Raw genomic sequence first — 12,696 nt, forward strand, 5'->3', positions numbered from 1 at the left:
TTTATTTGAATAATAGACAGCGATGTAAAAGTCTGTGTAATTATTTATTTGGAACGTTTTTTCGATAGATGGTTATTTTTAACGAATAACGAGTCAAAAATGATTAGATATTAAAATGCAACGTCACGAAATACGAGGTTGTTCGTGAATCGAGTCTACCCCGTTTACAAGTTTACGACTATTGGCACGTGTTTTAGAAATACCCAGGTGTGATAGAGATTGTTAGGTGTTTTAGAAAACAATGTGCTTCTCGATGATATTGTTTCTCGAACTTGGTGATAGGGGTAGAACTTTATTTGAATAATAGACAGCGATGTAAAAGTCTGTGTAATTATTTATTTGGAATGTTTTTTCGATCGATAGTTATTCGGGTTGTAATTTTGAAGGAGTAATGCGTTAAGAATGACGAGATATTAAAATGCAATGTTATGAAACACAAGATTATTCACGAATCTAGTCTACCCCGTTTATAAGCTACGTGTTCTAGAAATCCTCAGGTGTGCATCTCTATGACACTGTTTTTCAAACTCGGGGATAGAACTCTGTATGCTCGAATTTTTTACAAACATAATAATGTTAATGCAAACTTTTCGATGAACGTTTTAATGGTACCGTTAAACTTTCAAAAATATTCTCTCGTGCAAAAAGAGTCTGATCTCTTCAATCTTTACCTAATTAATCCCGTTAAGTGTACGATATACATTATAACTGAAACGTGTTTGTCATATTGTTGTTACATTTTCCATAATACTCACGAAGTTTACGTAAACGATACGTTAATACGTAACAAAAAGTAATAAAAAAAATTTACATCAATCCTATTACATTTACTAGTTTTATCGAAGGACAAAACTTATCGAACAAGCTATTATATATACGCAATATTTGGAAAAACTATCATCGATAGTGTTCGGGCGAAAAATGCGTAAAGAAGGGTCTTTTTTCGGTGTTCGAGGGCCAAAGGACCCCTTTAATCGATCGAGAGGTTGCCGCGAACGGAAATCTCGGAGACAACAGGGCTTGCTTACCTGCTGGGACTTTTTGTTGGGCGCGGTTTCCGGGCATTCCGGGTCCGTCGGGTCGAGACACGGCTTGCTCTGGTAGGCGTTCGTTATTCCGGCCCTCTTCATGTAATCCTCGAGCGTTTTGAAGGGAAACCCGGACTGCAGTTTCTTCATCTCGTCCAGCATCCACGATGGATTGAGATTCGTCCACTGAACCGGCTTGTTCGTTTGCACCCCGCTGCCATGAAACGACAAACAAAGGGAAAAAATGAATTATTCTGTCTCGTTGGGCCGTAAGTAACGTATTAAACGTTTCTTTTCGTAGATCGATATAAAAAAAGTACACGTTTTTAACATTTTAATCTATCTGTGCGTATTGGGACATTTATGGGATAACATCTCTTTGGATAAATAAATTGTAATACGTTTCAAATGGGTTGCAACGATTAATACGGTCAGAAAAGAGGTGGAGATATTATTTCGAAAGTAGTCCGCTTAAAACGAGCAATGAAACTAAAATTTCATTTTTATAAGTATTGGTAACTTTGTTCGATTATTTTTATTCTTATTTAATTTAGCAAAGTTCCAAAAATACTAATCAATTGACACGTTGATTCAGTGACAGACTAACGAGATGATTCGCGAATATTTATAATAATGTAGCAATAATTTTTGATACCGATAATAGAAATGTATTAAATTTACTATATGTACTTTAGAATTAGTTACTTGGTGGTAAAATCTGCTTAGTTGTTACAATAGAGAATTGAAGCTTTTTTTGACACTGACGATTATCAACACGAAGCAAATATAATATTGTATTATAAAGTTTTATTGCGTATAGAAGAAATACAGATTTTTAGCTTCACCAAGTACTCTGTCAATCCTTGACACACGAGATGATTGTCAAAGAGAATTACAAATTGAGAAGGAACGTACTTATACATTCGATTGATTAATTGCTAATAATACATATAAACAGAAATTTACAAGAATATATTCTATACAAAGAAATTTACTTTCAATTCAGTAGCATATTTTCAAATGACTGTGATTTTTCTATTCAATATATATGCTATGGAATTTAAAATAAATTTCTTTGTAAAAACTGTTGGAACCAGTCATTGTGACTAGTTGGTAAATCTAGTATTAAATACATAGTATTAAAAGCAAAGAAATATCAGACGATGCATTAATATTTTTATCCACCGTGTAACATACGTCTACTTTATAATCTACCCTAACTTTCGAAGTTTCGAATACCTTACACGAGCGATTACATCGAACGACACATTAATTAGTCGTTATTCGTACTTTGCGTCAAAAAACAAAAAAAAAAAAAAAAAAACATTCGAGTCCTCGTCGATAAATCGTGGAACGCGAGTGAATCGTCGATTAATATTATCCGTTCGGTCGTTAGTATCAATTCGCGAATTTCAACGTAATCGATTTTCTTACCGAAAAGAGCAATCCGGATGATAAAATTATTCCGACTGATAATTCGTAATCGTGGAAGATACTTTTCTTGTACTTACGGTATGTGGACAGGATACTCCGGTCCCAGGAGTTTGCTGCCTTCCCAGAAACAGTCGAGGGGCGTAATGATGGCGCAGGGTATGATACTATCGAAGATCTAAAAACAACGGGTCGGTCAGCATGCCTGAAGAAATGCTTTTTCGTTGTAATTGATATATTACGCGCGCCCGATCGGTACAGCGGAATAATCGATTTAGCGAGTTCGATTAATGAACCGTCGATCGACAAATTATATTGTTACCCACGATCGACTTGGTACAATTTTTCGTCCACGTCCCCGTGAACGAACGAAGGGAATTATTACGATCCGATGCATTTAATCATCGTGATTACTTAACAGCGGAGCCGTACGTTCCCGAGACCGATTTACGATCGTTTCTCCTGTTCTTCGATAGAGGAGGCTAACGATCGCCGTACGGTTTTTCTTGGTAGCGTGGCATTATTGGTGGCTACCTGTGCGTTCTTGGAAACTCGGATCGGCTGGTCCAACGATCCACCGTGGCGTCTCGCTTTCTTTTGCTGTCCATTTGATTTACGAATAATACGAATTTCGAACGGCGGTCGGCCGAACGCCGCGGACATTTGTCATTTTGTCGTTCCGATCGTTCGAAAAACCGCGCGGCGAAATTAAATCGGGGACGTATTGAGTGTCTATCGTGTCTGTTCGCTTCTTCCTTCGGGATTTATTGCCACGGTCCGAGTTCTATTATATATTATTTTGCTCCGCCCGACAAACGAGGAAACGGTGAACGGAACGCGCATTTCGTCTGATCGGATGTAAACTGGGCGACGATATGAAAAATTCCCGATTAATGAATTCATCGTTTTCAACGATTCGAAGTTCTCTTGCGTTCTCGGGAACGTGTTAGCTACGGGTTGGTTTCCAATAACGACACAGTGGTTTCGAGAAGAATCAAAATTCCGGGTGAACGATGGTCGTGACATTGAGAAGATTTCTGTTAATTATTAATTTTGTCCTCGTTTTGCTTCAAATTCTTACCCGTCTGTTAGAAATTTCGACGAGCTACCATACCGCGATGGAAACCAGTTCGGTACAGCATAAATGTGTAATTATCGTACACTATTATCGAACATTACCGCGATTATTTCGCGTTTATTAATTTTTTGTTCAAACGCACCGTGTGTTATTATCCGAGGAATGAACAAAGTTGATCGTCGCACCGAGTGAATTGTTTTTAAATTTTGCAAAGAACGTCACTGTGTATGTTACGCATCGTACTGTAAGGATCTACCATGTTGGTCAGTTTTGTTGAAAATAAATTCAGAATCTTAGCAACGTTTATTGATGTGATCTGAGAGATTCGAATTTCATGGTTAAAGTGGTAATATAAAACAAAGATGTCGATAGTTCCGTTAACGACCGAACGAACTGTGTAGGAAAAACCACGATATGCTGCAGCGGAAACGTCTATCTTAACAAATTCATAGAGCAGGAAGCACCGGAGCAACGGAAACCACCATCGAGAGAAAAAAGAGGGACAAGGACAACGAGCTCATGAAATAGGTATTTACTGCCCTCGACTCGCATTTGCGTATAATAAGGACGAGGGAGGAGCAAGAATACGGACCACACATGACACGCTGTGCCGATACCCCGTCATTACGCGAAGCTAATTGCACCGCCGCCCATTTAGCTTAGTCCTCGCTCATAATTCTACCCTCTTCCTCCTCACCATTCTACGTTTATCGCTGTTTTTCATTCGTCGAATGTTTCTATTTCCTTTTCGATTCGATTCTCAATTCGCACGGTGAAATTCAAATAAAAGCTGAACGAGCACTCGAAATATTCGTGTGGCTCGAACGATTTCAGCCGAGGGAAAGACAGCTCGTGTGACTCGAGTGATACGGAGTGGCTCGATAGATTTGAGTAATATTTGGAGTAGACGAAAAATTAGAATAATATTTGAAATAGTAAGGAACATTCGAGTAGTGTTTGAAATCATTTGAAATGTTCGAGAACACTTGGAGTAAATCGAGAACTTTGAGTAAGATTTGGATTAGATCGAGAAATTATAGTGATATTTGAAATATCATAAGTAAGAAATATTGGAGTAGTGTTTGAAATAATTTGAAATATTCGAGAACACTTGGAGTAAATTGAGAACTTTGAGTAAGATTTGGATTAGATCGAGAAATTAAAATGATACTTGAAATAGTAAGAAACATTGGAGTAGTGTTTGAAATAATTTGAAATATTCGAGAACACTTGGAGTAAATCGAGAAATTTGAGTAATACTTGGATTACACCGAGAAATTAAAATAATACTTGAAATAGTAAGAAATAGTAAGAGACGTTAGAATAGCATTTGAAATAACTCGAATCATACGAGTAACACTTGGAGTAGCTCTAAAAATATGAGTAAAATATAACTACTTGAAGCAGATCGAAAAAGTCGACTAATATTTGAGTAACATTTAGAGTAGCAGATCGAGAAATTCGAGTAACATCTGAAGTGATTCGAAAAATTTGAGTAGTTCGATTATTGGAGTAAGCCCTATTGCTGCTTCTTCCGAATGCTCTAATTAAAATCATCCAAATTATGCTGTCAAAATAAAAATCAGTGAAACACGAGCGTTAATTCTTATTATCACGAATGTTTAAAATTGCAATTTTAAAAAATTACAAGATTACATTACTTCCATGAACGAACACTCGCCTGACACAATTACATTGCAATACCAAATGGCACTATTATAAATATTGAAACTAAATCAAATTTTCTCGTTATCGTTTAATTTTAATTACTACATCACGTGATGCCAATACGTAATACACATTTTAAAATAATTCTTACTAATATATAAAGCCGTTTGAATCATTACGAATACTACATTTCACCTTATCTAACCAAAATTCATTTTTATGAATTTTGTGATACCTTTCGAACACAATTGTTCAAGTTTTGTACGTTTGCAGCGGCAATTACAAAAGAATACAAGAGTTTCAATAATACTCTGTGAAAGTTTTATGGAATAATGAATCAATCGTAATTTTTAACACGCTAAATTTCTTTTAATTTAAACGTTTATAAAGAATCCTGGTTGAAACGAACAAGTTTTAAGACAACGACGAGGAAAACTATCTGCCCCGAAGCAACGTGCCTGCAACACTGCAACCGTACCCGCACGAATGCATTTCTCTAGTTGCATACGCGCAGGCTGCAATGGATGCACTCGACGTATCGATTCAACGCTTTCTAGATCACCGGATGCTTCTCTGATTTTCGTCGAGTGATTATTCAATGAAAAACGTTCGATTGAAATCAATCGACCGTCGATATTTTACAACTGTACGAAAAATAATTTGATTAGAGACCGTAAATATAAATTGCCTATTAACGAATCCAAATATCAAGAATGAAAAACGTGTTCGTGGTAAAAGTGAAACACCCTGTACCTGGCTGCAGGATAATAATATTCCTGTTTGTCTGAGATACAGGACACCGCCATGTGATTTAGTCAGTTGCTCGAGGCGATTCTTGCATACCGGAACATCTATCATTTGACATAAATTTTTTAATTGAAACTTGATAAATCGTAATGATATTAACATTTTTCGACCGAGCTTGACTCTACGATTTTGTCGAATTTGATACCGTTCGTCCTTCTCGATACATATTACGATCGAGTATATAAAAAAATTTGTATCACGCTTAAAAAGTTAGGTGTCATTTGGACGATCGTTTTTTCTATTTACGTTATCGTTCGAATAAAATTGAATTCGCAATCCGTATCGCGTGCGATGAGTTTGTAGTAATTTACTCGTTACTCGTAAGAATCTAGAAAACAACTTATTTGCAACTGATACATTTTAATTTTCGATAACGACTTCAACGTTAACAAACTTTGTTACAAATAACAATACGAGTAACATTAACCTCGTGCATTATTTGCACGTACAATGGGAAGTACAAGCCAAAATTTGTCCTCTTTTTACCTTCCATAAATATATAAAAAGAAACGAATTGAAGACTATCCATTCAAAATAAAACTGCATCTCTACTTAAACTGCATCTCTACTTAAACTGCAGCACGAAAGATTACAATCCTCGATACCATTTTCGAACAAAACAATGCAAACAGTAGGTATATAATTTAAACGACAACTTCGAAACGAAACAATCAAGTTACAAATTATTCTTAACAAATCATACTCTCGTCAGACTTGAAATACTATTCGATTGATAATTTAGACGAAAAGTTATTCTCTCAAGGCTCATCGTTCGAATTGAACAATTCGTTCCTTACTTTCCAAATAAATCTATACACGTTATCATTATTCCACATCTTCGTTCCTAATGCAATTCTGTCCAACTCTGGTCACTCCGTGTCTTTTTGCAACTGTCGCAATATTTAAATAATTAAAACGCGCTTCGGAATCCTCGAACCGTTAACTCGCTGAATCGACGCGGACTTAGAAGATCAAAGAAGCGAGCGTAGGAATGATCGGTCGTTCCCCAAAGGCAGGGAAAAAATTGGAGCATAAAATCGAGTGCACTCGTGAAACACGCTCGTAACGTCACGGAAGTGGTATTCGACGCGCGGTGTCTCTGATGTGACTGTCGGTTTTCCTTTTTCTTTCTCCCGGTACGCTTAGGGATGGTTTTAACGCGTCTGCTCGTTAGCAACACAAGGAACGAGGCTACCACACGTGACCAGACACGCACATCTTGTTCTAATACAAAGTCGCGTTCGGCTTTTCGAGCATTGCATTGAATTTTCGACGTTTACGACTCTGCGCGAGCCGCTTGGGGAACGACGCGGTGACTGAAAATCAAGAAACAAAAAGAAGTATCGTAGAAACCAGGAACGTCTAGCGATGGAGACGATTCTTCTAACGGCTTGTTTCAATGCAATTATTTTAACTGAAATTATTCTCCCGCGTTTCATATCGACGCGGTATACAAGGATCTTCTACTCGAACTTGGTTAAACTTCGTCGAGGGTGTATTAACGTGTTTAATAAAATTTTTTCGACAATAATTCTTCAGTTGACAACGTTGGTGTTTCACGAGAATCGATACGTCACGCGTGTATAACACGTAGTAGCGAATGTATTGAACATGGTTCTTTCAGATTCACCCATTAAATACCGAATTATTTTTCGCAAAATGTATACTTATTATCTACATATCGTATTCGAAAATTTTCATAATTTGTTCACGAAACACCTCTTTCTAGATATCTAAGAATACTTTCTCTACTGTAAAATAACAAATGAGAGTACTCTAAATTTCAAGAAACATTTGTTTTACCGAATAATTATAATAATATACCAGACTCGACGAATCGAGTGAATTAATAGCGAAGAAAATATTCTTTAAATTCGTAGCACATTATGGAAAGAATTACGAATAATCACCGTGAATTTTACGCTAATTTCGACCTACTGCTTTAAAATTCGTTTCATTTTCGGATGAATATTAATCTCGGTAAAAAAAGTGTTTCTAAATGTTCTCTGAACGGGACGATTAGCAATCAATGGGCGAAGGTGTACGAAGAGAGACGCAACACGATTTGGAAAAACGTTTGCGAGAATCGTTGATCGTGCAACGATCGGGATCTCGTGTCGTAGCCATCGCTAGGTTCGTGATTTCCTAACAGAAATCGAGAAGTCACAGTGCGCGCGCAATAACGCGGTATCGTACTTCACGCGTCGAATACGTGAATAGTTTCCAACGCGTCGCCGATACACGCACACGGTTACGTATCACCTACATATAAAGTAGTGGTAGTTTTAAATTACCTGGTCGATGTAGTGCATGTCGAAGTTGGGTATGTTCAGCGCGTAACACATGTCTTTCAGCCTCCACGTGCTGCAAGCGACACGGAACACATGCATTCATGAATACAAGTTTGCATCCCTTTAACCCCCGTCCCGCCGATAAGCGGCTCGGAGAGCTCTCCAGAAAAACTTGAAACGATGGCAGTCGCTTCTCTAAGCCGCTCCCCGGCACTCACGGGGTGTCCGCGAAGTTTGCAAGAAAGAGGGGCGAGCTGTCTTCGAAAGTGGGTTGAAAGCGCGGTCTACCCCGATCGGTGATACTCGATTCGATTGGCCGCGACCCGTGATCGGTAAAGTGGTATCGAAATGACTCGTGTTGTTCGCTCGTTCTAGTGTCTGATCGCAACGCTCGTTTATCCGAAATTTTGAATATCGAAAGATATTCGAGCTTGAATGTCGAAGCAGAATTTGGAAATTGAATTTAACGTTATATTTTGATCGCAACGGTCGTTTAACTGAAATTTTGAATATGGAAAGATATTCGAGCTTGAATGTCGAAGCGGGATTGTCAAAAATTGTAAATCGAATTTAACGTTATATTTTAATGGCAACTGTCATTTACCAGAAATTTTGAATATGGAAAGATATTCGAGCTTGAATGTCGAAGCTGGATTGTCAAAAATTGTAAATCGAATTTAACGTTATATTTTGATGACAACTGTTATTTACCAGAAATTTTGAATATGGAAAGATATTCAAGCTTGAATATCGAAACAAAATTGTCAAAAATTGTAAATCGAATTTAACGTTATATTTTGATGGCAACGATCGTTTAACTGAAATTTTGAATATTGAAAGATATACGAGCTTGAATGTCGAAGCAGGATTGTCGAAAATTGTAAATTGAATTTAACGTTATATTTTGATGGCAATGATCGTTTATTCAAAACTTTGAATATTGAAGCAGAATAATCAAAAACGCAAAAAAGCAAGTTTGTCAAAAACCGTAAGCCGAATTTATAGTTTACTATCTCAATTTTATAATTTACAGCTCGGTGACAGTTACAACGCAAGAAGAGTAATCTAGTACTGAACGTAATTAGGTATTTCGTTAGAGAGAATCGTATCTTCGATCAGGATCGAACTGCCTACGTTATACTGGAAATACAATTCGTCAAATTAACGAAAACTCAGAAACAAAGCACCGTGTATCTGCTATAGTCAATTTTTCTAATTATCGAAAACCAATTATTCGCAACGAACGGAGTCATCATTCTACGATAAGATTCATTTGCAACGTTCGAGTGCTTTTAAGACACGAGGAGTATCTACAATTTATAAATAAACGATTTTTTCCATATCTCTGTAAAGATTGTACAGCACACTGTCTATTAAATCGACGTGTGCGAAATGCTAGCTCCTGTCTCTTCGTATCTTCGCACAAACTACTGCGAGAATAAATAAATCCACTCGTGGGGGACGAAATAAATGTAACGTTAAAAGACTACTAAATTGTTCGATAAATTTCGTCGTTTATTCCATTGTAAAAAAATACTATGACTCTTCAACTTTAAACAACTGTAAATACACGAGTCGACGGATCTACAAGAAGCCTCGCACATGTTCATCAAACAGTGGTACCGTCTTTCGAAAAATAAAACAACGAACTTGATAGCTCCGTTTCTCATCGAACGACGAAAATTATCAAGCAACCTATTATATCAAGCTATGGATTGGCACCGAGAACGGAAACTCACTACGTAGATTCGTGTACGTGCTCTTTCTTGCCCACTCGCGGACGTTTCGCGCGAAAAAGTAAAATGGAGAAGAAAAAAGAAAAGAAAAGAAAAAGAAAAAACAAAAAAAAGTCTTACATTTCGAACAGGTGTACGGTAACCTGCGTCGCCGCCTTCAGGATCGCTAAATGTTCCTTGAGTGCAGCAGGGTGCAAAATATTCGCCCCGGAATGCCTCGGCGTTTGGATGACGAGTTGATGCGTCGAGGCGGCTGCTTCACCCAGTTCCGTCGAGGCGTAGGTCAGCTCTTTTTGTAACCTTCCGCCTTCTGCGACCGAAAACATAATCACGGCACGTGAATTACGATAGAAAGAAAGAAAGAAAGAAGAAAAGAAATGAAAAACCAAAGAAAAAAAAAAGAAAACCCCCAAGGTGAAAAGTCCCGTCCCGTTTGTCGAAATATCACCGAACAATGTCGTGAACGTTCGAGAAACACACGCGTGCGAAACGACGTCTTCTCTACGCGTGTAGCTTAGCGTTATTAGCGAGTAATTTTCAATAACGCTGCGTATAAGCTTTTGGAACACAGCTGTCTTCCTTCAAACCGGAATGCGCTACCTGAGCCTTCCGGCGAGCCGGCCCAACTTGGAGCAGTCACGAACTCCGTCGCGATTGACTGGTTGCTTTATTCGCGACTCGTGCCACTTTAAGCTTTCGGCGGCCTGGTAATGTTTATGCTCGGGACGATTCCTCGAAGAGAAACATCGACCGGTGCCAGTGTCGTAACACACGTTTCTACGGCTTTACGGATATACCGAGAAAAATTTCTGGCAGTGTACCAATGAAAGCGTTCCCAGAAGAAGACATGGAAATAGCTCTGTTATGGTTCAAAACGTTCCGTCCCTACAGCGAAACGGCGAACCCATCGATCTTATTTAAAATAAGTCATCGATGACACCCGACGGGGCTCGAGTCGTTTTAAACGCGGGAACACGCAACGGAACACCGACGATTGTTTATTCGGGCACAATTAGCGTAATTGGCAATTGATGACAGTACTATTAGTGTTGTATATAATTAGAATTACTGGACACGGTAATGTCGCACAGTTCTCGCACGGTTACTTCGGTACTTCAGTTCCCTTTGTTCGATCGTTTGTTTTCTTTGGTTATTTTTTAAACGTAATTACGTAGTTTAATGGAATCAGATTTAACGGTTAGATTTACTTGTGTAACGTAACGGGGAATTTAAGTTTTAATATCCAATCGCAAGACTATCGTCGAAGGAAATAAATTCAAATTAAATATATATATATGAAGCACTGCCTTGTTAACTGTCGCGGTTTTAGCCTCGTTAGCAGTCGCCAAGTTATCCCCACCACTTAACTGTACCTCGCTCGCTCTCACTTTTTAACTGTAAGAGGCAACCAGGCTGGAGACAAATAACAGAGCCCGATTCCTGGAACACCTGCCTTCCTCGTTAACTGTAGCAGCTGGAATTCAAGGCTCCGACACTTAGCGAGGCAAGTCTGTATTAGATCGAATAAGTATGTTCAGAGTTTTCACAGAACGTCAAAGCGTACCACAATATTCTCCAAATGGCGAAACGTTTATCTTTATTCTCGGTCGGATTTCTTCTTTCAATAAAATTGAAAATTTTTATATTCTTCATCGTATCTTTACGACAACATCGTTAACGGATTGGTGGTATTTTCCCGATGAAAATGAATCCAAACACGACCTCGTTCGGGCTACTTTCGTTCACACATAATTGACAATTTTTCAAAAACGATTCGAATGTCGCGTAATCAAAAATTGTTCGAACGAGATCGTGTTTGGGCTCATTCTTACCGGGGAAACATCGCCAATTCGATAGCGACACTCTTGTGAAAAAACAATGCAAAAAGATTTTCATTCTACACTAACTATTCGCGATTTACATCGATATTCCTATAACGCTCGTAAAAATCTCTCGATCTCCAACATCTAAACAAATTCGGTGAACACAATAATCAAGACGAGAACATTTTTAATCTAAACAATCAAACATATACTTTACCCCGTTAAAGGTTCCTCTTCCCTTTTCACATTTACTTAAAATTCTATCTACACACTCTAAACACACCGTTCATATATTTTTCCATCCAACATTTTTACCACAATTACACTTGTACGATATACTCGGAAAAATGTTTATTTTCATTTTCGCTAACCTTCGAATTGCTTCGTTAACCTTCAAAATTACGACACGTAAGGTTATAGTCGTAGACAAGAAGTTTCTAGAGGGTGACCGGTAGAGGGTGTTCTGGGACGAACCGAAAGCGCAAACCGAAGATACGTATATTCATCAGAAAGTAACGCAGGAAGGGCACGGGAATGACGTCTGACACGGGGTACGTCGGGATCCCACCTAGTCAGATTTCACCGTCAAAAATGCCGACGGCGTATTTGCTCGTTCCGCCACGGCGCGGCCTCCGGAGACCACCCGTGTTGCCCGCTATCAAGAAGGTTCTCAACCTTCAGCGGCGCGGTCCCCTTACAGGCCGGTCCAAACGGGACTGTCGACGAAACTGGGCCCGCTGGTTGACGGAGAACCACCTGGAAGAGTCAACGGGCGGTCTTTCAAGCCGATATTCAGGGATGTACGAGTGGAAACGAACGTACGGGCCTCAATCG

At 38.6% G+C, this 12,696-nt stretch overlaps 1 protein-coding gene across 5 annotated transcripts in view; it reads right to left on the reverse strand.

Moving 5' to 3' along the window:
• Ptc (protein patched) overlaps window positions 1–12,696 on the reverse strand; it is an 81,446-nt gene that overhangs the window by 22,054 nt on the left and 46,696 nt on the right. For 3 of the 5 annotated variants that reach the window (XM_076309600.1, XM_076309598.1, XM_076309599.1), the window contains exons 3-6: window positions 10,160–10,349; window positions 8,307–8,376; window positions 2,540–2,637; window positions 1,029–1,242 (exon numbers count right to left, since the gene is read on the reverse strand). In XM_076309600.1, coding sequence (XP_076165715.1) covers window positions 1,029–1,242; window positions 2,540–2,637; window positions 8,307–8,376; window positions 10,160–10,349 — 572 coding nt within the window. Of the gene's footprint in view, window positions 1–1,028; window positions 1,243–2,539; window positions 2,638–8,306; window positions 8,377–10,159; window positions 10,350–10,519; window positions 10,528–10,639; window positions 10,687–12,696 lie in introns of those variants that run through there. The other 2 variants (XM_076309601.1, XM_076309602.1) reach the window with 2 other exon arrangements.

This window comes from Ptiloglossa arizonensis, chromosome 4 (assembly GCF_051014685.1).
Source record: "Ptiloglossa arizonensis isolate GNS036 chromosome 4, iyPtiAriz1_principal, whole genome shotgun sequence".
NCBI lineage: Eukaryota > Metazoa > Arthropoda > Insecta > Hymenoptera > Colletidae > Ptiloglossa > Ptiloglossa arizonensis.